General features: G+C 40.7%; 1 protein-coding gene across 1 annotated transcript; it reads left to right on the forward strand.

Moving 5' to 3' along the window:
* The first annotated feature begins 1,475 nt into the window (after positions 1-1,475).
* HS3ST1 (heparan sulfate-glucosamine 3-sulfotransferase 1) lies at positions 1,476-27,256 on the forward strand. Its single transcript, XM_069202797.1, has 2 exons — positions 1,476-1,795; positions 25,887-27,256. Exons 1-2 carry the CDS (start codon positions 1,689-1,691, stop codon positions 26,935-26,937), a joined length of 1,158 nt encoding a protein of 385 aa, XP_069058898.1. The 5' UTR covers positions 1,476-1,688; the 3' UTR covers positions 26,938-27,256.
* The last annotated feature ends 146 nt before the right edge of the window (positions 27,257-27,402 follow it).

The raw sequence follows: 27,402 nt of genomic DNA on the forward strand, positions 1-27,402 counted from the left end.
AGTTATGCAATCTGTAGTTTAATGTACGTTTAGCTGCAAAATGCACATATTTTACAACAAGGATCCATATCATGATTTAAGCAAATGTACAAGCACCTGGTATTTAGAAGGACATATTCACCTTTTAAGATGTGCCAATCTGAAGTGGCACAAACTGAAAGAACAGCATGTTTCTGCATTTCTCCTCTTGCAGCAGCCCTGTCAAGTACCAAGCAACCAGGGTCAAAATAACTCATTTTAGTGCTAGTGTCCTCATCCCCACACTAAAACATATTAGTCATCCATTTCTAGCTCTTAGCAGTACAATGAAATGCTGCAGGAGCGCTATGGGATGGAAAATAAGCTAAAGCACCCAGCTTTGGCCTGCTACACACTCCTACCCTAGCAATATTGAGCTATCATTGATGTTAAGTAGGGGTGGATGTTTCCACTGCACGTTCACAAACAATGCTGAGGCCAGGCCCAAGTTCTTGGGCCACGTGGATATTTGGTGCATAACAAAAAACATAAAACAGGCACCCTCGGGACACTGAATCGAATCGCCCAGTAGCCTTCTGTTGTTTTCTGGGCTTCCAGTTTTTGATTGGCTCCGTCAGGCATCTGAATGTTTTTTTTTTCTTCTCCTGTGCCCGCTGGAACAGTGAGGCGTGGACCACGCAACAGTTTTCACTGCTGGGGAACTGATTTCACCTCCAGCATATCAACCCACCAGATACTTTGGGAGATGTGGGGTCATTGTTAACTCAAGATACCCCACTTGTTATCGTGCCCCACTTTCCCACCTGCACTACAGTCAAGAGAACCACACCTATGGGGTTACAATTCCCCATTCAGTCCAGCGGACGGACGCACATGTAAAAGAACAGCCAGACTGTCTTTTCGGACTCCTCTGTCGACCACCCTGCCAGAGCTGTGCCGCCCCCAGCAGCAGCACAGAGGCAAGCATCCTCCTGAGCACCACAGCTCTGTAGTAACTTGGTGCACCCATGACAGCTGTATGGTTTACAGGTGAGCACGAGAGAAAGTAGGTGGGTGTATGAAGAAGGAGGGGAACACAATAATGAAGTACTTAAGGAAGGTGAGTGAGAAGTGGAAGGAGTCAATGACGTGTGTCAGCAATGTATATGGGATATTTCATAAAGATGTGAGAAGAAAAAGATCGTAAGTGGCAATCACCGAGAGACTGTAGGAAAGTGGTGTGAGGAGAATATGAGTGATTGAGACACTACGAAAATCAGAACCTTTTTGAGTGACCTCAGCAACCCACAAAGAGGTACCTAAAAAACTGCTTTGTTTATCTTGCGACAAAATGTAACTCAGAGTGTAGAACATGTATTCACACACACGAGTAGCTTGCAGTGAGTGTGCAGAGTCCCTATCGATGTTTGACAGGGACTGTCGCCAGCTCAAGACCAAACATCACCATCCGCTTACAAAGGCAGCGGCGGCCTCTGCTGTTCACTCCTCGCAGAAAAGAGCAGTGAACGCTGCTGGCTGGTGTGAGAGCGAGAGCGGCAGCGAGTCCGGCCTCAGGGTGGGCGGGACAGGCAGGATAGTGACGCAGGAGGAGGAGAGCCTGATATTCACTGGCAGTCGCGGACCAGGGCAGGTTACACGCGGCTCCTGCCAGCAGCAGACGTCTTTCGCTGGGCAGCTCAGAGCTCGTCTGGCGGCAACGGGGACCGGGCATGCGGGGTGGCGGAGGAGGGGAGCGACGCAGTCCGGACCCGTCCCTTTCTATCCGCGCTCATGGGTCAGGCTCAGGAGACTTGACTGCACCACCTGCACGTCCCAGGTGAGAGAAGGGGGAGTGGCTGGGTGACCGGCAGGCTGGAGGAAGCGTGTGCTCGCTAGAATTCTGCGCTCAGACTGTGTGGATTCTCCAGCTGGTACAGCGAGTCCGCCCCGGCCATAGAGGGGAGGAAGCGTGTGTAATTTACTAAATGCTCACCGTCTCCCCCGCCCATCGTTTATAATGAAGGGAGGGGAGGTCCTCGTATGTCACTTTTGCTTGTTTGGGAGGACGAGGCTCAATCCTCCATCTAAAATATTTATCCCAAATCTATAACTTATTCAAATGCCAGACAGACGAAAACGCCAGTTCTTCCATGTTCTGGCTCAATATATTTATTTAATTCATACTTATTGTCACCAATTATACTTTTCATCGTTACAGGCATGGAAGGAACGTCACTTTATCATGACATATGCCCAGTGTGCATGCCTGTTTAGCTGTCTTTCAGATTGTTGTTTACCTTATTTTAAATCCCTGCATCATCAGTTCAAAGTGGCTATGCTATCTATGAACGTGTATTCTACCATGACCTTTAAACACCCACCTCTTCAGACCTAATTCCTGCCCTTTTTTATTGGTGGATAATACTGGTTTTGACAACTATGGTTTAAATTCTGTCATAGGTATGCACGTCTTTAAAACTAACATTCTTGCATTATAAGTTGTAGTGTGTTAGGATCTGTGGAAGAGGTGGGCTCAGTGTTTTTAGCCTTTTGTTTAATTCTCTGCCTCTTTAGCACAGCAAGGGAACACGTGGGTCAGTCGCGCGCTGACCTTTGCTGCCTTCTCCCTGTGTATGAGTAATAGTAGACACGTGCATGTTAATTGTCCCCGCGACACACTCCTAGCGCACTGGTGACACACGTCTCTTGGGACGTTGGTTCTCTTCCGGCTGACGCATAACATGTACAATCGCACCTATGTCTGCAGTATACAGTTCCCACGGGTCATATCATATGCAGGTGCAGCAACAGGAAGTTCCGGGCACGTTGTACGCTCTCTTTTATTTACACTCCGTGCCCCATCCATGCAGTCCTGAGTGTTGTCTGATCTCTTTCGTCACTTCTTTGGCGCTATGTTTGTCTAGTGCCTCGTGCTCCAAAGGTCTGGGGCCACTCCTTTATCTAGGCTCCACCTTGAGGTGTGCCATGCTTACTAAATGAACTTCACCAACATAGTATTTCCTATGATTAGGAAATCAACTTCCTGGTTTCTTAGAAAAGGTAATCAGTGGTTACCAAAGTTTTATTTGAAGGCGATAATTCATTCTCGCTCAACCGAGATAGTGAGTGGCAGTGTGGAACGCAGCACTCGCACTGGAAAAGGGAAAGTGTCCAGGCTAATGTATGGCGTTCACAGTCCATTGAGAGCCACAATAATCTATGGACTGGCTATTGGCGCGCATTGCGGTTTCCCGTCAGTAATAGCTATTTTTTTATTTTATCTTTTTACATCAGTTGCCCCCACCGTTTTGAGGTTTTATAACAGTGCAGAGGACTAGGACCACATTAGCTATGCTATTTGAACTGACACTTGTGTCGGCCAGTACAAAAAGACACCCGCGTACTGTGCAAACCCGTCATTCCTGCACAGGTCAGTCAGTGAAGATGTATTTTTTTATTTAATCTAAAGCAGGACAATCCAGGTGTTCTGGAAAACTGGTGCAGATATTTTGCAGTGCCTCATATGTAATGTGGTCACAGATTGTGTTTTGGTGCAGAATAAGCTACCGGAAACTGATTCACACGAATAGAGCCAAAATGTGTTGGCTGGGTCCCAAATTCTAGTCAACAAAAGTATATATTGTGCAATAATCTCATGACAGTAGCAGTAAATGATTTAAAAGGAAAGCTGTAGATATCAGACCGTTCAACAGAAAGGCCCTCGGCAAGGAGAATGGTGGGAACGCTTATATAAGGCAATGGTGTAATGGAGGGTGGCGGGGAGAGGCATGGCAGAGACATGAACATTTATGGCTTAGAAGATTCAACAAGGGTTTGCAATGCAATGGGTCTCACGTTTGCTCGAGATAGAGCTGTTTACAGTTGTAAACTCCTAATTGGACTTTTCTTGCCACATACATTGAAAATGAAAAGTAAAACAGTTGACATTAGCGCCACGGCCGGCATAAGCATGATCATGAAGGAGAGACACAAAAGGAAAAATAAGTTTGCTTTCAGTAAAACGTATTGGTAAACGTGCAATTATCCAGGTAACACGGTCGATGGCCAAGGTGGTAACAAAACTGCCCTACGGAGGGACAAACATAAAGCATTTACGAAAGATAAAGGATTTTTGAAAGGCAAGCCCATGAACGAGTGATAGGGATGGGCATGTTGTGGGCGTGGTTAAAAGCCCACAGTTAGATTACAACACTCCAAAGCGCTTGCGCACTTGACCTAAAAATGCCTATCAGTAACCTAGGGAGGTAGCAGGGTTAATACAAGTGCTGCAGAATTATTCATGGAGTTTGCAGGGCAGACTGATTGATTTAAATCTCTGCGAGGTCAGTACAACCTTTTATCTACTCAATATTAATTAAATTAGACCATTTCATTACACAATACAAGTGCGTGCTTACTGTACTGTAGCAGCGAATGGGTGGCTGCCAGCACAGTATAAAGTACAATACACCAGGACTACACTTTCCCCATCAAGTATAATCCTGACAACATTTAAGTTTGTGTGTATGTGTAGTGGAGAAGAACTACTGTAGACTCACACACACACTGTGCATCAATATCCTTGCAAACGTTTATAACAGTTCTGTGGCTGGAGTCCCAAAGCAAATCTACTGACGTTCTTGTCTACATGGACATGAAAGCCATATCGACATGAGAATTAAATTGAACATCAGAAATAAGATTTATAATTGAAGCAGCAGCTGTTCCACTTGCAAGCAAACATTTTGCTAAATAAATTGCAGCTGTAAAGCTGCAGTACCACTATCCCAATCTAGGTGTCCCCTCAGATTCCATATGGGAAACGGTCTGTTCTACCGTTGCATATATTTACGTCCTTTTATTTTCATATGTGATGTCGTATGTCGGGCCACAAGCTGTGCATTCTGCCGGCAGTGTAGTTCTGCTTGGCTATCAAAACTAGAATTCTTCAGCATTTCTTTGTTTCATGGCATACCCATAGCATCCACTTAATTGACGTTTTTTATACGTTTTTAATATACTTTTGTTTACTCGTTAGAGAACCGTATGTTTTTTAAATAACATATTTGTTAGAGAACCTCTTGGGTTTGTTACAGTATATTTGAACTTGCATGTACCCCAGCTCTCAGGTCCTCATATGAGAAGGGGTCATGGCCATCAGGCCTTGCTGTACCCCCCCACTTCGCCATAGCCCCCTGCAATATCCTACACTCTGAGCACAGGGCATGGTTTTTGCTACTACCCTCCACTAAACCTTCTTGTTTCGAGACTTGATGTACATATCCTTCAGCCATACCTTGTGGTCTTGAGCACAGGAGATATCCCACTCCACCTGTCCTTAGACCCTGCTGCACATTTTTGGCCATACTTGGGTTCCGGTCAGGTGTATCGAAAAAACTTGAATTCCTACTGTTGCCAATTAGACGTGGAAAAGGCCAGGCTCTGGCAGATTCATCAATGTCATTGATAAATGACATATTGCCACTGAAAGAGGCTTTTCTTATCTTTCTACATTTGAACATAAGGTACCTGCTGTTCTCTATTTCCAAACCCATATGAATACCCTGCTATAACCCCATTATCATGCACACACTCTGCAACACCTTTGGGAGAATTCCTCACAGGCTTTTGCATTCCTTAGACAATATATGAGTAGCATCCCAGTAAGCATAATGGAGGAGAACATTCACATATGAAAGAAATAATGTAAAAATGACCAGTTTATAATGGGGAATAAAGAAGGCAAGGCCTTCCCCTGTCACTATAGACTAGAGTAGTTTATAGGTTACTCATTCAGTACGGCTGCTGCTGTTATAGTTCACGTTTCTAGATGATGCAGAAAGGATACAGAATGTAAGTATTGGCAGGGCATGAGTCCATACAAAGCCAACGTATGCTATTCAGCAAAGTTATGATATACTATATGTGACTTAAAATCATAGATCCCTGCTGTCATCGGTCCCGTGCATCAACAAGTGAATCCCTCTATAGCATTGCAACCAAGGTGCCTCTCAAGACAAAAAACATCTCCCTCATTCTTCCAGAGTTCCTAACAGACGTACAATCAACAAGGTTATTCTCTCCAGGCTTCGCTAATGTGAAAAACGACCACTATGTGGTGCTGAACGGTGATCATTCAGTGCAGTCACTATTCATTTGTGTGTGTAATGATTGAAATCAGTCACTTAGTGCTGTACTAAACAACAGAGATCTTTGAAGCTTTTTTCTGCAGAGTAATCTTTCCCGCCTCCCTCTTGTTGAAAACATGCCCTTTTCTGTTTTAGTTAAAACAGAAACCAGGCATTTCTGACCTCGATGCTATCAAAGGGAACATTCATTTAGTGCACGTTTTGCTTTTAAGTAATATTTTTCTGCTAAAGTGATATACCTGACACTGAATACAATAACTCTGATGACACATAGAAGATCCCTGTGGGATATTGCTGCTTAACATTGTAAGATAATGTTCCCCCGAAATGGGGCTTCTGTAGCAATTCTCTTTCTGCTGCAGGATTTACCCAAGGGCACCCCTCTGGATGGATTTCAGAAATTAATCCTAATTGGCGGCAACGAAAGGGTCTTTAAAAGAGTAGGAGTGGTGACTGGACAGTGGGATCTTTTTAATAGACAGGTATGATCCTGGCAAAAGAGAAAAAATGGATAAGAAGCTTGAGAAATATAATTACATACCTCACTCACAATCCTGCTGGCACTGGTAACCTTAATCACAACGGGAAAAAAACAATGCTAGCCTGTGTGAGCGTGAGCATACCAAAGAACAGACTCTCCCGTGGGAACCTGTGCAAGTCACCTAACTTCTTTCACCACTTATGAGTGAGCTTGGTGTTGCTCATAAGAAAAGATGATCCATAACTCCGTAGATCTGTTATATGATTTACATTATGCTCAGTTGTCAGTATAACACTGCAAAATGTGCAAATATTGCTAAACTCATTTGTTCTAAGATTTCGTAAAGTTATCGGGAAAGTGCACAATCCTTTGGGCTAGATGTTGTTACAACACAGTTCCTGGCTAATTACCCATTTCCACTTTGTTGCAGAAACATTTGTGAGTTTGTGAGGAACATGTCAAGGGTGTAGCTGCACCAGACCTTTTAATGACACTTGTACGTCCTCATCCGATTATGGTCCATTAATGATGGTGCATTGATGTCTTTTAAATCCCCAGGCCACTCACTGACATGCGTACATGCAGCTCTTAAACACACATAGACACTACCCAACACTGCATAGGCTTTCCAAAGTACAGGAGAGCCCAGACTTTCTTCCCTATATCAACCAATCGTGCAGTATATCAAGGAGCAATGTACCTTGTCCCGGTTCACTCTGACCAAGAGTAATTGATATAGAATGCAGCAATTTTAGATAAGCGTCACAAAAAATGTATACTTTGATAGAAACAAACAAACTAACCACTGCAGCAAAATAAGAACAATGGTCCATGCAAGCCAAAACCACCCAACATATATAAATTGATGTCAGTATTCACCATAAATTGAGACTATGTCACTTACATCTTCGCTGATAGTCACACTCATGTATGAGAAGCTGTTCTGTTCAAATTGCGTGCCCCACTGAGCTACATTGACGTCAAAATAATTCAACAAGATTGCTCAGGCATGAGACGCTTACATGCAGACTTGCACCAGAACATGAATGGAATGTTAGAGTACATTTTATCCAATTCACTAAGCCATTCTTATAGCCAGACCAAAAACAAGCAGCACTTACCCCTATCTCTATCTCTATCTACTATGACAGACCTTGGTGAGCCATCACTCAACACATCCAACAAATTATGTTTGAAACACATTCTATTACATTTTTCTCTGTGCATATTCAAACCTAACCATGAAAAACTTTGTTATGAAATATAAATAATCTAGTGTCTGCCTTTTAACCCGTCACTTACCTGTATTACTTGCTCTCTTTGTTAAATGTGAGGTGAAAAAAGCCGTATCCGCCTCAAGTATAGGGTTCTTATGTTTTGAGGAAATTTCAGCATCACATTTGTGAGCATTATCACGATAAGAAACGACCTAGCCATTTTTGTTGATGATCAACAAACCTAAGACTGTATGAGGGTTCTCCACATTTTACAGTTCAAACCACCCATACAAATGAATTGGCAGATGTCAGAGTTCCACCATAGTTGCAAATGCATTTTGTGCATAGTAAATTCCAAAAAGCCTACTTCTGCGAATTAGGATTGTCAAATTCAGTGTGCAGTGTAGGGATTTCGCATTTGAACTGTCAATCATGAACCAAGTACTCTTCACATTTATCACAAGAATCCACACTCTCTGATAACAGTGCCTCTAGATCATTCCGAAATCGAACAAAGGCCCACATCAAGGATAATGTGGCTTTTTGAAAACTTGCTTAATCATAGCACCAATAAGGGTATTCTACTGTGCCAGTGTTTGTCTTTATTCAGAAAAGCATCAGAATGTTACATCGACCTCAGTTGAGCCCTCTTGTACCACTTCATGAGATGTAGTGCCATTACAATGGATCACTTGGGTTTTTAACATGTCAGTGTGGTCTGTTACACAGGTTGGATTACAGTGGCGTGCAACAGTAGTCAAGTTTGAGTGCCTTCATGGGTATGATGGGGTTGCAAATGACACTAATAAAGTGCTCAAATTGTACATTTTGTTAAGGGCACATTTATATTTAATTTTAGGGCACGATACTTGAAAAGCCTTCAAAGAGGTTGAAGGTTAACATTGAAATTATGATATCCATGTTCTTTAACTGTGGTTGATTCCAATGTTTTCCACTGCTGTGAGCAGGCGCCCCCATATACTTGCCGCAATGTTTGCTGCACCTGCAGTGGCTTGGCCAACTATGTTTGGTTTTGAGGGCTCTGCTGTCACCAGAGGTACCAGATTTTACCATCTTCCTAGAGTAAAATCCTTTTAAGGTGTGTGTAGTTTTAATTCTTCACTGTTCTACCAAGAGCCACTAGAGAGGTTCCAGTGCCAAAAAAGGCAGATGGACACAATAGTAAATGTACAAAATTACAAAAAATCTATGTTGAGTACATGTAGTTAGTTGCATTGAAGAATCTTAACACTGGCAAATCCTGCTGAGCAAGCAGCATAGCTGCAGTGTGTACGCCTTCAGGTCCTTGACCAACAGGCACAACCCCAGTCTGCCACCACAGTGGAGAATATACCCCAGATGACAAACATACACGACGTGAAAGTAGCCTCTGAAGACCAAGTCGGTGGAGTCGCGCTTTGGTAGGATCAATTGTTTCTTGGCTCTTAGAGGGGAGAAAAGTCCGACGAGCACGGAAAAGCTGTAAGTCGCTGGAAAAGTTGGCACACAACTTGGAAAAGGAGGCTGGAGGTACACAAAGTCAAGATATGAATTGCTAGGCTACACATGCATCTGGCTGTTTAGTGGCTTGGTCAAAAGGTCTCTGTGGTATTAAACTCCTATGTTATTCTCATGAACGTCAATTCACCAAAATGCCAAGGGTAGCGGGAAATGACATCACACGAACTTCGAACTTCAGTATCACTCACATACTTACACATGACACACATTTACACTTACACCCACATTCACACTTATACACACTCTCTCATGCAAACACACACTAACCCACAAGCACGCACACAACATACATTTAAAAGCATTTTTTGTACTTACCTCAACAGCAAGGAAAGGTCATATTTCAGCTAATTGTACATCATTTTTATTTCACTAATAGCAAATAATGTTTCATTATTCCCAATTAGTGTATACAAAAATGAAAGAAAACAGAGTGGAGTCCTAGCTGACATCCGTAAAGGGACAAGCTGTCTATGTTTTCCTTGAGCTAAATCTGCCACTCCGAGGTCAGAGGTCGCAAAACCTGTTCCAGGGTTCGCAAGAGGTAAGCCAGGGGTCGCAATCCGACCCCTAAATGGCGTCCGTTCATTCTTCAGTACCAAACTGTTTATATTTTACCACTTACGACTGGTAGAACTGGCTGCAAAGGGATGTTTAAAAGAATTGAAATTTGATCCAGACAGATGCTACGAGTTAAAGAAAAATATGGTCAGATTTAAGTTGTGAAAAACAGATGCACGGTGAAACGTGAGGTAGTATAAAGTTTAGCTTCAAAGTGAGCATCTGGAAGCATGTTACTAAAAACATTCAAAGATTTTTATAGAACAAAAAAAGGCTGACTGTTGAGCAGCTAAGAAAAGGGCTATAAGGAGAGCACTTACCGTGAGTTATGAGTGGAAAGGGTTTTTACAACCTTCTGTAGCTGACATAAAATCAGGAACAGAGTGATTTTATGAAAAAGAGATCAAAGGTCAGCCACGTGTGATAACAGGCAGGGGGATGGTTGTTGAATGTCAGGGCTTTAGCCACTTCAGCACCATCTGTTTACATCATCCCGAATTTCATATTTTACATTTTTGAAACAGAAGATAAGAACATCTGTATTGAGTTTGTTACGTTGTTTAATTATTATTTTTTTTTTTTATCTCGGTGCATATTTAACATTTTTCTAGTTGTTCGGGTAGGTGCGCAATTTCTTTATAAATTTACAGTTGATATGGAACTGACATGAGCATTGAGGAATAAAGCTGTATCATGTAGAGAAAGGCGAAACTTTCCTCGTTGGAAATGAAGTTTGGAATGCATGTATCCATCCCTCTTATTCATTCTAAAGTGAAAGGGGTGGTAAAATCAAATCGGTATTTATTTTTTCCTTAAAACATGTCCACATTTCGGGGTTCATACAGATTTGATGATCAATCAAGCCCATGCGAAAGGCAGGCTGCAGCTATTAACACGTGATCCGTCTTTCCTGAGAGCAAAACGAAGCCAAAAACATTCTGCCTTTATTCAAATATCGTAGCAGTCAGAATTCCAATTGTGGTGTGAACAAGAACAGTTGGCAGCATCCTGTAATTCATTCAAGTATTGACAATGTGTTAATTAAAATGTCAATAATATGCAGAATCGAAAATTAATTCCTGAAAGGAATATTGAGTGGCAATACATGTGATACGTTTGTACATGTAGCGAGGTGAATACCTTTAATCAGTTTTTAGCGAGATTCACCTGTTTGTCACAAAAAATTAAAATCACTACATAAAAATCCTGATTTCAAGCATGCGCTCTGGGAAGGAAATATTGCTCAACGACCTCCTCGCGGAGAATGAAAGCTTTCTTCAGGTTTTTCAAGACCAGACCCCACTTTGGAAGTTTATTTTTGAAAATGAAGAAAGCTTGCTGAACAGGGGCATCATACCTGGTTGGTGTCGACTCAAAACTCTTTAGAACAACCACAACAAAAGCGGTCACAATGATGGCATAGCGATTCCCGCCAGATTGGGAAGGATCTGTAAGGCTGGTGGGAAGTCCTCTGTCAGGGAAGAAGATGCCACTGAACTAGAAGGCTGGCTGGCCAACCAGCACCATCTAAATCTGGGGTTTCCAACCTTTCCTAATTTAAGAACTACTAATATTAGTAGTTTTCTAGTAGTGGCCACATCAGACAAGATTACATTATCTGCTACTAAATCCAGAATTATTACCAGAGATCACCTTAGTACATCAGATATGCTTGCCAGCAGTAATGTTAAAAAGTTAATATGGAATGCTGTGCATCTACATGGGTAATGCATAATAGCCATAGCTGCAATCCCCCTGGCACCAAGGTAATGAAGTTTTGTAAAAAGTCTCCCCAAAGCCTCATGATTTTGGAATTTCGGCCATTTTTCTTCAAATATTAGCTTGTGCATTCTGAGAATAACTGCATTTTCGCCTTGAATATACACTATCAATTTTGGTATATTTATATTAATTCAACCATGCAAAAGCTTCTAATCCAGTAGCCTGGACTGCACACAGGAGAACTACTTACAGGTAGCTGGAGAGCTCCCGGTACTCGTTGGAGTAGCTTGCTCTAAATTCGGCCTCAGACTTCTTTCCATTGGTTTCTTAAATAATTATTATTTTGTACATATTTTCATTTATAGGTTCAATTTCCCATATCCATCTATCATCCGTGAGAACTTTAAGTAATAAAAAAGAGAAATGGACTGAATTTAAGCTGGCATGGTGAATGTTCATTACCTTGAGTCCATTGATAGGACTAACCACTAATTGTCACCACAACCCGAGAAGTGCTGGAAAGAAAGTACTTGTGCAGCTAACCATACAGCATCTACTCTCTTTGCAACTCATTCCTGCCACAATATATGTGACCGTATTATCGACATCTCATCACTTCTGCCTTCATCTCCATATCTGTTAACTGTGCCTTACTCTGTGCAACTGATTTATTCTCCTTCTCTCATGCGATGTTTTAGATCCTGATTTTACTCAAATCATCACTTCTAAAAGGGCATATGACTGCACTTTTTGCCTCGTTAAAAATGTGTTTTTGTGTGTGTGTTTTTTTTTTTTTTTTTCCATATGTGCCTCCTCCCTGCTATAGGACTACCTTGTCCCCGGTCTCCAAACGTGGACTTCTCTCATAAATTTGATTTTAATTCACTGAAGAAGGCCATATTATCCCAGAGGAACTCAGGCATAAACAACTAGTCGGGGCAGGAGGGGGTTTTCACCTTGGCTGAAAATAAAGTTTATTCTAGCTGTATGTTAAGATCAGTGGATGGCAGAAAATGGCTGACAAATTACTGTCTTCAGCGGTCTTGTGGAATTGAGGCACACTGGAATAGTTTGGAACTGAATATTAGGAAAGCTTGGTGTAGCTGGACAAAATGACTATCAAATATTAGTTTTCTGGAGAAATATCCTTTAGCATGAGCGTATCGATCAGGTTTTCTGAGTAAGTTCTAAGATTGGATTTTTCTCACTGTGGAGGCAAAGCCCCAAATTCGAAGAGAACAATTTCATGCTCTGAAAAGGATGCAACATCTGTCTTATACTGCCTGGTGGCTTTTTGAAGAATTGCTTGTGCGTTAAAACCTGCAGTATACTAGAACAGCTTCACTGCTTGCATCACCTTGCTGTAGTAGATGCTGGGCTATGGGATCATGCTCAACCGGACACTGAATATCACACTGCTGCCTCAGTGACAAGGTTTGAAAGTGGAATCGCCCTCAAACAAGTGCAGATTGGCATTAGCAGTGCTTCTTGTCAACTCCTGCCCAGCATTTACAGATGCAGAGGTACGATTTCAAAAGCAGCACAAAGGTATAGGTCCAGTCTAGTGTAGTGCTCATTTCACAACAAATACTGTTTGATAATCCAAGTGAAAATGTTTGCTTTTTGCAAAGTGATAGCTATTAACAACCCAAGAGAACAACATCAACAACTATGACTTTAATTTTCTAAGCTAATTCACTCTGGCGACTAGTTGTCATAATTATTTGCGTGGAGGTTACACACATAACCTAATAGTTTCCTTTGATTTCTCTTTGATGGTAATCTGATGCAATGTAGTGACCACGTTTTGTGTTACCAGCTCTTCTTTCCACCATGGGTGAAAGTTACATTATAGACGTGGAGATCAGTGCTCACGTTGTTTATGGTATTTCTTAGTACCCTTGAGTGGAAATCCTTGGCTCTCTTGATAACTATTGATCTACAATTTTAAGTCATATTTGCCCCCTCTAGGCCTCCTCAAATCGATTTTAAGAACAAGCTAAGGAGAGAATGGGATGCCATGTCTCTCCTTCACAAAAATGGAGCCTCGTTGTACCATTCCCAGTGCTCACATCTTTCTCCTTCACTAAATCTGTATGAATGATACCAGGCTTCCTGCCACCTCTGCAATCTCACCTGCTTTTGTCATCCCCATCCTCTTTACGTTGAAATTCATTAATCAAGACCTCCATGTGTCCTGCTACCCTCAAAAATTTGACTCCTACATTCTACATTCCCTTTTCCTTAACATTTATTGAAAGAAAAAAATGCATCCTGTCGCCAAGTGCCACCTGCCTCTGGCCTCTTCTCACGTCTTCACTGAGTGCACTGCAGCCACTATATGTTAGAGAGCAGGGAGCAGGCACTGAAGTTGACATCTGTTTTGGCATCAATCCTGCTTCAAAGAATGGAAGAGATTCACAGTGATATGACAGGTGGTCATACCACAGTGTGACATAACTTTCCCCTACATCTGTAAGTTCTTCCTAAAGGGTGTTGCAGCAGAAGGTAAGAGAAGCCATAGACTACCATCTGTCCTTCAATAGTGCTTCATAGCTTTTTTGGATGCCTACTTAAGGGGAAAGCAGGTGATGTGAGCAGCCATTATATGGCTCCTGTATGCCCTGAAGTGATGGCAGTGAAAAGGAAGATTTGTTTTTTCGGTATTGTGATATGCAAATAACCGGGAATACGTTCCAGACGCTATAGTATGAGGCTAATCCTTAAATAAGGAAACAACGGAAGTATTCTCCCTGAATGTCTTTTGCCTTTCAAATATACCCACTCAAGCTAACCTTAATTGACAGCTTTCTAGATAAAAATCCCTAGGCAATGAATTTTCTAATATGATTGAAGAAACTAGATTGAACATAGAGAATACTGTACCTGCTGAGATTAAAGACTTAAGTGATATGTGGTTACCTAGGTTTATCACATGGTGGGGACGTATAGAAACAGTCTAAATTATACTCAAATTAACTTCTTCCTAAGTATGTTTCTCATTAGAGCGATTTCTTCCACTAAAAACTATTAATATACTAATATTCTACTTTATATAGAAAGATAAATGAGCAAGAATGTCATTACAGGAACTTCAAACAAATAGATTTAAGGGTGGCCCGACCCTCCCAAACCCAAGAAGTTACTAAATTGCATCTCTTGCTTGGCAAGCCACCTGGTGGCTGAATTCGGATTCCCTTTCATGCGCTGCCACGGTTGATATTGAAGTTGAACTAGTACTTTCTCCTTAATTAGCACCTTTATGATAACACAACTAAAGGGTCTTCATTCATTTCTAATCCTTAAGGATACACTGACAGCAATACAAACTTAGATAAAATAGGGGATCTAAGTTAGCTTAAATTTGGTTGAATAGTTTACTTACAACCCATCCTACATTAACCTACTAGAAACACTAGGCTGCACATGGCATCCCTTTCATTACGGACCATGGGGATAACAGTACTCTTCATTCTTTGCTATGCTTTCTGAGAAATTACACCTTCAACTTTATGACTTTTCGAGAAGTTGTAGATTGCCTTTGCATCCTTAAAAAAAATAACAAATACACCTTACATTGCTTCACTAATGTACAAATGTTTGCAAAAACTCTAAGCCAAACAATAAAAACATTCAAATGAAATGGGAAGTCATGCTTTCATAACCATATTGAGACCTTACCGCCATCTTCCTGGCAGGGAATTTGGAATTCCCTTTGCCATCACAAAATGCCCCCTCTCCTCACTTTACTAATACAAGTACTGGAAGGCTCATAGATCTTTTTGGTCTCCAGTGCAACTACATGAACTTGGCCTACCAGATTTCAGAAACCTGCTGGCATTGTGGTTCCATTCCTGGAGACTTAGATCACCTAATCTTTTACTGCAATCATATTAGACCCACTGGGTGGAAATCGAAGCGGTCCTTAACAGGATGATTTTGAACACTACACTCACCCTAAACCATTTAATTCTCTATTTATTGCTCATAACCTGTTCATCTGCCCTACTTCTAGACATTTGGGATAGACACTTGGTAGATGTACTACTTTGTGTCGATGTGAAACCATTCTGGCAAATCGGAAAAACAACAACAACAATTCATACCACACATGGTGGGCTGGGGTTTGTTTTACAAGAAGCGCAAACGCAGCATACACAACAGTGATTACAACACCAAATCCTTCTGTCTACTATGGCTAAAACTAGATCTTTACCTAGAAAAAAACACTTTGAATATCAGCTCCTCCTAATACATATGACCTGCAATTTCTTATAGTGCCCACCCCTATCTTCTTTTCCACTTTTAATTTTTCCAAATTTTTCTTCTTTTCTAAAATCTCCTTCTCTCTAGACCACTATCTCATCTTACCCTTTCCTAGTTTTTTTTTTAGTTTTTTTTTTTAGTACAGAGTCTACATTAATGCTTTAGATACTCATTTCATGACATGAAACATATAGCTGTGTACTGTAACGTATCAGCATATATTGCCCTCAGTTCCATATTTGAATTATTCTGCATAGGACTTCTCCCCCCCAAAAAATATGTTTTTTAAACATATTTTATTGAGTTTTATAACAAAAGCCCCTGTATATGCAAACCATCAAATTGCAATAAGAATATGTGCTTACATGTTACAACAAATTTTGATCTATAAGGAAGGGGGAAATTAATACATTTAAACCCCATCTGAGTCTCACCCAACCCTCCCCTTCTGACTAGTGTTATAATGTAGTCTGTAATGTTAAAACACTGTGCCCAATAGGCGTGCAATGAGGAAAGTGAAATGCGAGGACATCTCTTTGTGTGATTTCTATGGTGGGGAGCCCTAGGGTGGCATTGGAGGTCAGTCTGCACGCTAGGCATAGCTTAGTCCTGCAACCCTTTTTCGTTGGTGCCCTCTCTGGAGTGTCTGGAGGTGAGTCAGCTTCTGGGGACATCAAACTGTCTGCCAGGGTCTCTCACGCCTAAGCCGCTTCAAATGTGCCAGTCCCTCATATAGCATCTCTGATCATAACCCTCCCCTCACAGCCTGCCCATTTTATCAGTTTTCTGCACCAGGTGGAAAAGCAGGTTCCTCTAGGGGCCTTTCACTTTCTGGCGATCTCCAGTTTGGTCAAGAGATATGCCAAGTCCTGGAACTTACTTGTACCCTTCTTTTTGGGGGTGTGAGGGAACCAACTGAGGAGGCAGTGCCCAGGTGTGTGTGGTATATCCCTCTTTATTAGTGTCCCAATTGTGTTGGTTATAGTTTCCAAGATATGTGAAGGAGATCAGCCTTGACCTCCCTGCACCTAGGACATGCCGCCTCTGCAATCTGGAAATAGCTGGCGATCTTTTCTGGTGTCAAGTATGCTCCATGAAGGACATAATAATTGATGAGCTTAAAGCAGGCATTTCTAGACACTCGCAGGATTCTCTTTAGTATAGCCTCCCAGTCATTCTCAGATATTGGGACACCTAGATCTTCTTCCCATATGGCCCACAGTTGTTCTAATGGTTTATAAAGATATTTCCTTAATGCCCTTTAGAGGCATGTGACTGCCTTGAAGGTGCCAGAGGGGAGAGCTATGTGGTGGCAGCTATAATGTTGGATTGGTTCCGTCAGGCACCTCTTCCAGTGTTTACAAAATGGCTGCTGTTCAAGCCTGATGGAGCAGGAAGTGGCCTTGAGGGAAGTCAAATTCTAAGCAAAAGTCTTTGAAAGACATGAGTGAACCTTCTAGGAACAGATACCCAACCACAGTTGCCCCCACAGTCACTCAGTCTCCCCCATGTGGCAGCTCTGCCAGCATGGTGATGGGCAGATCCGGTGTGTAGGGTATTTTGCAACGAAGTTTGCGGAAACATCAGGCCCAATTCACCATTACCTTGAACTATAGCTGATTTGTGTAATTATTACAATTTTCAGGAAGTTCAAATATCCAATTACAGTTTTTCATAGTAAATATTTTGCATATATTGTGTACTGAAAAACTAGCAGATGGTGTCCTGCCAATGACCTATTAGGGAGCCAGGTGCAAAAATCAACATCAACAGGAGAACAATATATGCTGAAAAAGTTCTTAACCCAATAGTTAGCGCCATATTTTATTATCTGATGTTCCCCTTGCCTTACATTCCCTGAGCATGGACCAGAAGGTCTTGGTATCTTTTTGATTAGCATTAGCCTTGAGTTAATTCCTCCCTGTTTTAATTCCCTGTCTGTAGTGTCTCCTAGCGCTTGTCACCTTATGCAGGATCCTGGGTTTGACCAAAAGTGGTTTTCTGAGATACCTATTAGCAAATCTACATGCAAAATGAAACCACCTGCTTTAGACACATCTCAAATAACAGCAATGCGTTTCAAATGACCCAGGGTATTAGGACCATCTGGTGCTTCCGAAAGATAGCAACATTAAGTCCTCAGATACTGTTGAAGTATTTTAGCCTGAAACTCACTACGGTTTTGCATTTGCCAGTGCAACCTGAGGCTCTTATCCTGAACCAATGGTAGTTCCTGGACTGTCAGTGGGGCTGTAGTTCTCAAAAAGGGTAGGGAGAAAGTCGCAAATAGAGCGTTATGGTCACTCTCAGAAGTTTCCCATATGCTACCTCTAATAACACAGAACAAAATGCCTCCAGCAACAAATATATAATCATGCTTGTATGCCCTTCCCTCAAAACAAAGGAGGATAGCCATCAACTTTTTCGAAATATTCCCATAAATTCACCAGATCATGTGTAACATGTTACCTCCCCAGCTCTAGCCCTCAATCTTGTATCATAGTCAGAGCAAACAGAGCATCACCTCCTGCATCAAGAGACTTTGATGCACACTTTGCATTAAAATTGCCTCCAAACATACAATTTAATAGAGAGGAGTGGCAGTCAACTCCATTTTCAGGTCAAGCCTAGCCAGCCCACTGTCTCTTCGAGACATGCTGTGATCAGTCTGTGGGCTTACATCCCACCCATGTTTTTTGATTGGTAACTTGTATTGTTGTTCAAAGTGGCTATTTCTTTTTTTTTTTTTGGTCCCACCTTTTGTTATTTGGTAATGCCCAGAGTGCCTAACTACTGTTAACATTCCATCTGTGTCTTTACATGTTTCTTGGAAATCTTTTTTTCTTGTTACTTGTTCCCTGCCGACAGGCAATTTGTTTGAATTGACTTGTGCACAGCTGATGGCTTACGTGTATTTCCTTTGTTCGGGGCGTGCTGCATTGCTTTGTTCAGACCACTGTGAGCGATGTTGCTTCGCAAAGCGAAAGTGCTGCTCAGGGCTGTGGTGGGCTGCATGAGGATTTCTCTCCTTCCACGCCAAGCACCTTTCATTGCCCAGGGGCTCAGTGTAACATGCGGTGCAACTCTAAAGCAGTCCATGGAATTCAAGGCACTGCTTATCCCACAGTTAAACTCACACGCTGCATGGGTCCCCAGAGGGACACTCCTCAAAGCGGTGCGGTCTGCTGTCCCACTGCTAGGAGCAGCCTCGTGGCGCAACACTGCCTCCACCTTTTGTAGGGGAGCGGCACTTTGCTCCAGGTAACTGCAGAGCAGGCTTGGGCCCGGCGGCACAAAAAAAGCAACAACTTGGGGGTTATCTGAGAAAAGACCACCAGTCTTACACACTTTGAACCGCATGCTGCTTGTTTGAAGGACCAAGAATGGGAAGCAACATATGCTTTAACGATTTGTGTTCCAAGACAGCAGATGCCGTCATATCTGGTTTGGTTTTGTCTTAGTACGTACTTTCACCCACATTGTTTTCTTTCTGCGAACTTTTCCAGATGAGAGGAAATGTTGTTTCACTCACATCACATTAAACTTAGCATATTATTTTCAGAGCTCCAGCTTGAAACATTTGTTTCTAGTTTATTTTGTTGCTATTTCCTCCTAACGTACACACTAGTCTAACAATTTTGTGCTGCAAAACCTTTGCTTTATATGTTCACCAAATGCCCTTGCACTCTTTCATTTGTTTTTTAAAAGTTTTCATATTATATTTCTCTTCCCAGTGTCATGCTGCATTAGACTCTTTCTGTCTCTGTGCCCCCCTGACTCATTGCTGGGTCTTCTATTTCCCTTAATGTACTATAAAATGTCAGAAACACCTTTACATGCCCAGATTGAGACTTGCAGACATATGTGAATTCTCATTTGCTTTTGTATTTCCTCCTATACTTGTCTAGCCACATTTGATGAACAACGCACATATTGCCAGTCAGTTTCTGCATTTACATGCTCGTTTCATATTGCCCCATGAGTTCAGAAATCTATGTGGGCTATTTCAGTTTTGTCATGTACAGTTTTCTTCTATTAAGTAAGATGATGAAGTTATGATTTGGGCCTAAGAATTTAAAAAGCAGTGCTAGAATATAGCGTTTGATGCAGAGATAGTCTATACAACATTGGCAGCTTGGCGGCCAAAGACCCTTTTGTGATATTAGTTGTATATGAATATAATAAAATTACCTTGTCTTTTGGGAACCTCTCTGTAATATGAATCTAGACTTTTACAATGTGCACATTTGTTATAACAGAACTCATAACAATAACTGGGCAGAGTGTTCTTTTTCTCATATTGCAATGTGTATCTCTGCATCTATGTGAGAACTTCCCTGGACAAACGTTGGCTTTCAGAGTATTGGCTATAGCCAGTGCAATTCATATGACCATTAATCCTTTTGCAGCAGATGCTTTAAAGTGATCCTCTCTGCCTCCCCTCACAGCCTCAACGTATTTATATGTGTGGTAAATATCAGTTATCTTTCCTTCTCACCGGGATACAGATACATGCATGACTGACCCTGGCCTATTGCATTGCAAATGCTTGTTTATTACTGTCAGAAACAATTCACCAGTGGCTGAATTGCTGAAGAATGTGGGTTGATAATATTTGAATGGCAATAAAAAACAACCAGTAGATAAGGGTGGCTAAACTCCTACCTCTGTCTGTAAGATCTAGTGAGTCTACTTCTAAAAGATATGTTTTTCAAAATGTTTTCTTCTAGTGATGGAAACATGTTTTCATCTTTTACATTGCCACTAAAAACCATGGGGAATTCGTGAGAGCTGTATTTGTTTAATCATGTTAAAGCCATTCTCATTAAAGGGGGTCATTAAGCAATCATTATGAAAATGCAGTCTCTCTCTCTGCTCAGTTGTAGAGACATGTATCTGCAAACTGCTAGTGATATTAGGGGAAAAAGCACAATGGAATTCCATGCCAAGCCACAGCAGAGCAAAATCCAGAGAGGAGTGAAATTAACTCACACAACAATAAACAAAACCAATGAGGAGAGAAAGTTAATTTGATAAATCTGGATTTGGTTTGAAAGTGCTGTGGGGGTTAGGGGAATGACGCACAGATCCGAGCGCGCTCTGTAAACCCACAAGTGTGATATTCCTGAAACCCTTGTGGTTTTAAACACAGATTGGTGCCTGCCTGAGGTTCAGAATGTTTTTGGCACACTACCTTGTGTGACCTTTACAGTGTTACTATCCAGGGATGCAAAAGCAGACTTGCTTTTTGAAAACCATTTCCAATTCTTCGCTGCATCTTTTACCTTTTGCAACTCTCGGTCAAGGACGGGAAATCTTTTTAGTGGTGAACTCAACTGCAAAGACTCAGGGTACAGCCATAACAGGGTGGCTAAATGTCGGCAATTGAATTACTTCACCCGGAAAGAATCCCCGCCATAATATCCATGTACTGCTCGCGTTTAGTCCTTTTTTTGCTTGAATATCGTTTCTGTGTCTAAGTATTTAGAACAACCGAAATACATTTGTCTTACAAAGTTTATTAGAAGACGTGTTTAATGCCTTAATTCTTACATTCTTGTTCTAAAGTATATTCAGATTCTCTCAGTTTTCTAACTTAGAGATTAAATGAATACATTAAATTGAAAGATTGCTTGAAGTGCACATTGATAAACGAACCCGGATTGTTCTCCTCATAAATACGTGTACCTGACTTGCTTTGGCAGCAGCGGCAAGATTTGGCTCTATACTGGGTCCAATTCATTAAGCTTATCTCTACGTACTGCGATTCCTTAATAATATTTTCCTCTACGCTTTGCTCAAACAAGAAAATCATCTGTATTTACTGATAAAAGGAAATATTCAGTAAAAAGAAAAAAGAGCATCTGGTGAACAACAGAGTTAGGACCGACATTGTCAAGAACCTGGGGATCGTCATCAACCACAAATACGACATGACTGCCCAAGTCAACTATGTTTATTGTCCCGTCCTTGTGAAAGGGGTGGGGCCATGGGGTGACTAGCAGTGAGGGGAGTGCAGTGTGCACTCCCCTCGCTGCGCATGTATGTTTGGCTGGCTGGCCAAACATACATGCACAGTAGGCAAGGGCACTCCCAGCCAATCCTGACGCTGCTCTATGCAGGGTCAGGATTGGCCACAGGGCAGGTAAGTTTATTTTTTATTTTCTTCATTTTCATTTTTAATTTACATTTATTCACCCCCATGCGCTACCCTGCCCTGCCCACTGTAACCATGGTGAGCCATGACTGCACTAAAGATGCTGAGGGAGATTTTCCAATGGCTCCCAATCAGCATCAAGGTATGCGGTTATGCACGCTGTCGTCATACGCAAGCTGGACTAAAGGAATACTCTCTCTGACAGGATCAACAAAAACGTACTCAAATACTGCAGACCATTTGCAACTCAGCAGCCAGAAGCTCTGGCTTCCCGTACACACAATAGCACCATTTACACTCCTCACACTTTTTCAAGGCACTACATAATACTGACATAACATACCTCATCAGTCGCATCTGTTTTCACAAAACTTCCAGACACCTCCACTCGTCTGGGCTCTTACTTGCACACATCCCATGATCCGCCAGTCAAGCCTTCTCCTAAAGAATGGAACAACTTGTCACTACCCATAAAAGCCGCCTCCTCTCTTCTTGAATGCCACAAGTATTTGAAGACCTGAATTTGCAAGTAGTGCCACTAGACAATAGGTTTGGCTGGATTCACAGATGCTCAGTGCCAAGATACCCTCCCGAATGACAGTGCCCTCTATAAATCTGCATAACACAATTAACAAACTTTGAGGTTTATGGCTTGGGTAACTACTAGGTAATGTTGGATGGATAGTCACAGCTAGGTATTTTCCTGCTACAAATGAACATTTGCTCTAGTTTATGTACTGAACACCATAACACACACAAGGAAGTGGGAGGCAATGTGTGTCCCTTCAAAAAACATTGAATAAATTAAACTCTGATGTTTAAATCTCATAATCAACAGTGGGATCAGTCTAATCTAGAAAGTGTTAATAGCAAAATTAACATGTAGCCTTTGTCATAGCCATCAATCACTTGAATTGAAGCCTTTGTTGTCTTGTTTACCTTCCCACATTTAAATCCTTTCAAGCTAAGATAAGTAAGTGCAAATACAAGCTTCATGGCATTGGGATTAGGGTTAAACCCACCTACAATATTTTGCACACCGCAGTTCTGGAAACCTAGACTGAGGACAGCAATTCCAGAACCCAAGTCCAGTGATGCTGTAAGCAAGATTCCTCTTCTCACCTGAATATCAGGCCAAGCTTGGTTTTGCGTACAAAGTTTACAACATTCATAATCCTATTTCAAGTGGACAGCGATAAACGTGTCTGATTGAAGAGCAGGGCTTATCTATAACCTTCATTTTTAGTGCGTAAATTATAGAAAGCAACAATGTAGCTTGCTACAGAAAACTGGTAAGCCTCCTTTGCTAAAAAGCAGAATCACTAGCTGCGTTTACTAACTATTTGTCTTTCCTTTGGTCTGAGCAATGGTATCCTTATACAGGCTCCATTCAGACAGTTGTGGGTAAGCAACCACTTTGTGGTTTGCTCCATAAAGTAGTGGACATGGAATTCCAGCCAAACAATTTTAAACCTCAATAGTCCATTGTGTGACCTAGGTGTATGATTAGAAAATGATTGGCGGACTACAAACCCTGCAAGACGTCACGGCAAAGACACTCACTTTTTCACCAGCCCTGAATAGCTAATAGCAAAATTATATTTAGAATCTTCATTTAAACGTCATGTTTTAATATACTTCCTTTTGGCAATTACTGATAGACATTATTTATTTGTAGTTTTTTAGATCACTCTTACACCCCTAAGTGACCACTTTTAAGCACCTTCAGAAGGGGTATAAAACGAGCATATTGCATGGTTTTATTTCTCAGTGCTACAAGTATGTGATTATAGAACACAAGATCAGCAGAATAGCTGGTTCTTTTATCCCCACTCAAATCTTAAGAGTTTTTTTTTTCAAACAGAGATGGAGGGGTAGGAAGGCTGAGGAAGTGGCTTTATCTTTGACACTAATACCACCAAAATGATTGCATCACTTTAGGGCGAGTTTTAGTTTTTTTATATGGCCAGTAGTGGATGATGTGGTAGTTCAAAAAGGGTTTTGAAGTTCAAACAGTGCTAATGCAGTGCAGTCATAGCAGTGCCGGGAGGATTGGATCTTCTTAGAGAGACAATAGTGTTTTTTGCTATCTCTAGTTTTCCATTGACTTAAGTATGGAATGCAGCACAGGTTGAATCTAAATAAGTCTGTCAGTATTTGACCACAAAGATAATTGGACTAATCTGGTACAGTACATTCAACAGATTTTGGATCCCTTGCCGGAGGTGCAGGTCCCTGACATCCATTATATACCACCATGTTTTATTCTTGGGATAATAGGTATAGCAAAAACTAGAAAGCTTAATTTCAAATTATAGGTGATGAGATCGGTACATCACATATGTTGCTTCCCAATCCAAAAGGTTTACAAGCAGCAACCTCTATTAGAAGATTTATCACTACTCCACTGATAAACATTACTCGTATTGGTGCTTGGCAAAAAGTATGAGTACTGCACATACGCATTACTTGAATGTCTTATACTATAATCTTGATTTGTCTTCATGTGTAGGGTTGGAAAAAGGAGGAAGGCTTTGCAAGCCTGCATATAATCCAAACCTTTGTATTTTTATTTAGCAATGTTTTTAAAAATACACTCTAGAAAAATAAAGAAGATAATATACCTATTCAGATTACATAGCAACAACATTCGCCAAATCGTGTTAAGCCAAGAAGTTGAGAGAGGTCTTGTGAGCAAAAGAACAATACTTTGGGCCAGATGAATTAAAAATATGGTCAAAAAAGGCTGCTGCAATTATTATTTTGCTAACCAATCTATGTACAATTAGGTCAGTTCACAAGATAAGGCATCAGAGTGGGTCTCAGTTTGACCTACCTTATTTATAATCATGCAGTAGGGCATGTATTTGGGATGAAGGCTTGTTAAGGTCAGCAGACTACTATAACTCCACCTGTACATAAAGTATTTTTTTATTCAGCCCTGTTTTGAGAGTTGGCAGTGTTCCCCCATCATATACTCTCCAATTGTGTGTGTTTTTTTTTTTTTTTTTCTTACAAAGGTCTCCTTGTTTTTTGCAAATGGGTTACAATGCCATCTCTTGGGGATCAGTAACTTTTTTTAATGTTGCTGTGTAATCTGGTTACAAATCTGTACAAGGTACTAAATTGATATTTGGAAGGAATGCCAAAAACACCCCCTTCCAAATAGTCATTTGTTAGCCATTTGTAAACACATTTAGTGAATCAGAAAAAGTTTTCCACTTTCCTGAATGCATTTCATACAAAAGAAAAAGTTATTTAGCATTTGCAGAACCTCTGATTTACCAATTCTAAGAGATTGCTTATGTTTAACCTCTTTGTTAATCGGACCCTGATTCGCTGACTTTGGATTACTTTTACAACTCTCAGCTGAAGATTGATTAGTCACAGGGAGCGGTCCAGGCAGGGAACAAAGTAGTGCAGATTCAAACGATTCTTTCACAAAAAGGCAGTGGAAATGTTAATGTCCGTTTTCGGACACAGTAAGAGATAGAGACACAATGCAACATTAACTAATGTAGTAAAATCCTAAAAACTATGAGAAGCTCTGACAAATGCATTTTAACTTAAGTGTCCAAAAGCTTGAATCCTGAGCCCTATAAATTTGTTCCTTGAAATCTTTGAATGCCTGTAGACATGAGTTCCAAACTAATACACTAGTAACATCAGAAAACAATTTTTTTTTGTTCCAGATTCTTATGAGTAGTATTAGCATATCTATCAAAATAACATTTCATATTTTGAGCCCTACATAAAAAAATAATAATAAGTATCACGTAGAAAATCTTCAATTGCTTTATTTACGTTCTTTATTGTGCTTTTTGAATATACTAACTTTCATTTTTTTTTTCTTTCAGTGACTTAACATTTGAAGCTATGTATTGGGTCAGTGAAACGTTCCTATGTTATTCCAAAGACATCTTCCTGAAAACTGAAAATTGTCTACGCAACTGGAAGAGCGAAAATAGTAAAAGAACTTCTGTCATGGCAGCTTTTTTACTGTGGATTGTGCTCATTTTTGTTCATCCTACTTTGGTGTCCTCAAGGCCAATGACGAACTCGCTCATCACCTCCATTGATAACTCCAAGAAGAGTTTCATTAAAAGTGACTTGATAAACAGTTCTAACATAACTCATCAGCATTTGCCACACACAATCATTATTGGAGTGCGGAAAGGTGGAACTAGAGCCTTGTTGGAGATGCTGAGTCTTCATCCAGATATTTCAGCAGCAGAAAGTGAAGTCCATTTCTTTGACTGGGAAGAGCAATACAATAAAGGCTTAGAATGGTATATGAAACAAATGCCTTTTTCCTACCCTCATCAGCTTACTGTAGAAAAAACTCCAGCATACTTTACATCAATGAAAGTGCCTGAGAGAGTTCATAAAATGAACGAGTCCATCAGAATACTTCTTATTCTAAGAGACCCAATTGAGAGAGTTCTTTCAGATTATACTCAGGTCTTCCACAACCACAAACAAAAACAGAAGCTCTACCCTCCAGTAGAAGAACTTCTGTTAACAAATGGAGAAATCAACGTGGACTACAAAGCAATAAACCGAAGTTTGTACTATACTTACATGCAAAACTGGCTGAAGTATTTCCCTCTCCATCACATACACATTGTGGATGGTGACAAATTAATAAAAGATCCCTTCCCAGAGATGGAGAAGGTAGAAAAGTTCTTAAAGTTATCCCCACAAATAAATGCATCAAACTTTTACTTCAATAAGACAAAAGGGTTTTATTGTTTAAGAGATGGTGGACGGGATCGCTGTCTGCATGAGTCGAAAGGAAGGGCACATCCACATGTGGACTCTGTGTTAATGGAAAAATTACAAGAACACTTCCATGAACCCAATAAGAAATTTTTTGATATTGTTGGTCGGACATTTGACTGGCGCTAATTTGTGATAAGCCAGGATATAAACCATATTTCACAATGTGTTTTGTTAGTGTCAAAAATATTTTAAGCTATAATTTATTTGTAAAATCTATATGACTTATGCACAGTATTAAAGCCATGGTTCACTAGAACCATGTTATATTTTTCTACTTGTAAAATAAAAAAGCATTTTGTATGTATTTTCATTGTTAACTATCCGTCTGAACATTACTTAGATTATGTACAGAAACTAATATATATAGCTGAAAAATTATTCTTGTAATATTTTATTTTGTATTCTATGAATTCACTCTGATAAAGAAATCTATTGGCTCTCTTTTTATATACAATTTCTCTTTTAGAATTGGTGTACATTTTTATGAGTGCTTATTTTAAAATTCTATAAATGGACACTGTTCATAAATGCCATTTTCCAAACTAATTCTGCCTAATGGATTGCCATTACCGGCTTGATTTTTCTTTTTTA

Source organism: Pleurodeles waltl, chromosome 1_2, assembly GCF_031143425.1.
Source record: "Pleurodeles waltl isolate 20211129_DDA chromosome 1_2, aPleWal1.hap1.20221129, whole genome shotgun sequence".
In the NCBI taxonomy this organism is placed as follows: domain Eukaryota; kingdom Metazoa; phylum Chordata; class Amphibia; order Caudata; family Salamandridae; genus Pleurodeles; species Pleurodeles waltl.

What these genes read in the sequence shown, in the direction of transcription:
- HS3ST1 (XM_069202797.1), top strand. Translation starts at nt 1,689, where the DNA reads ATGCGGGGTGGCGGAGGAGGGGAGCGACGCAGTCCGGACCCGTCCCTT. An exon ending in GCACCACCTGCACGTCCCAG is followed by an intron (nt 1,796 to 25,886) that starts GTGAGAGAAGGG and finishes TTTTTCTTTCAG; the next exon opens with TGACTTAACATTTGAAGCTA.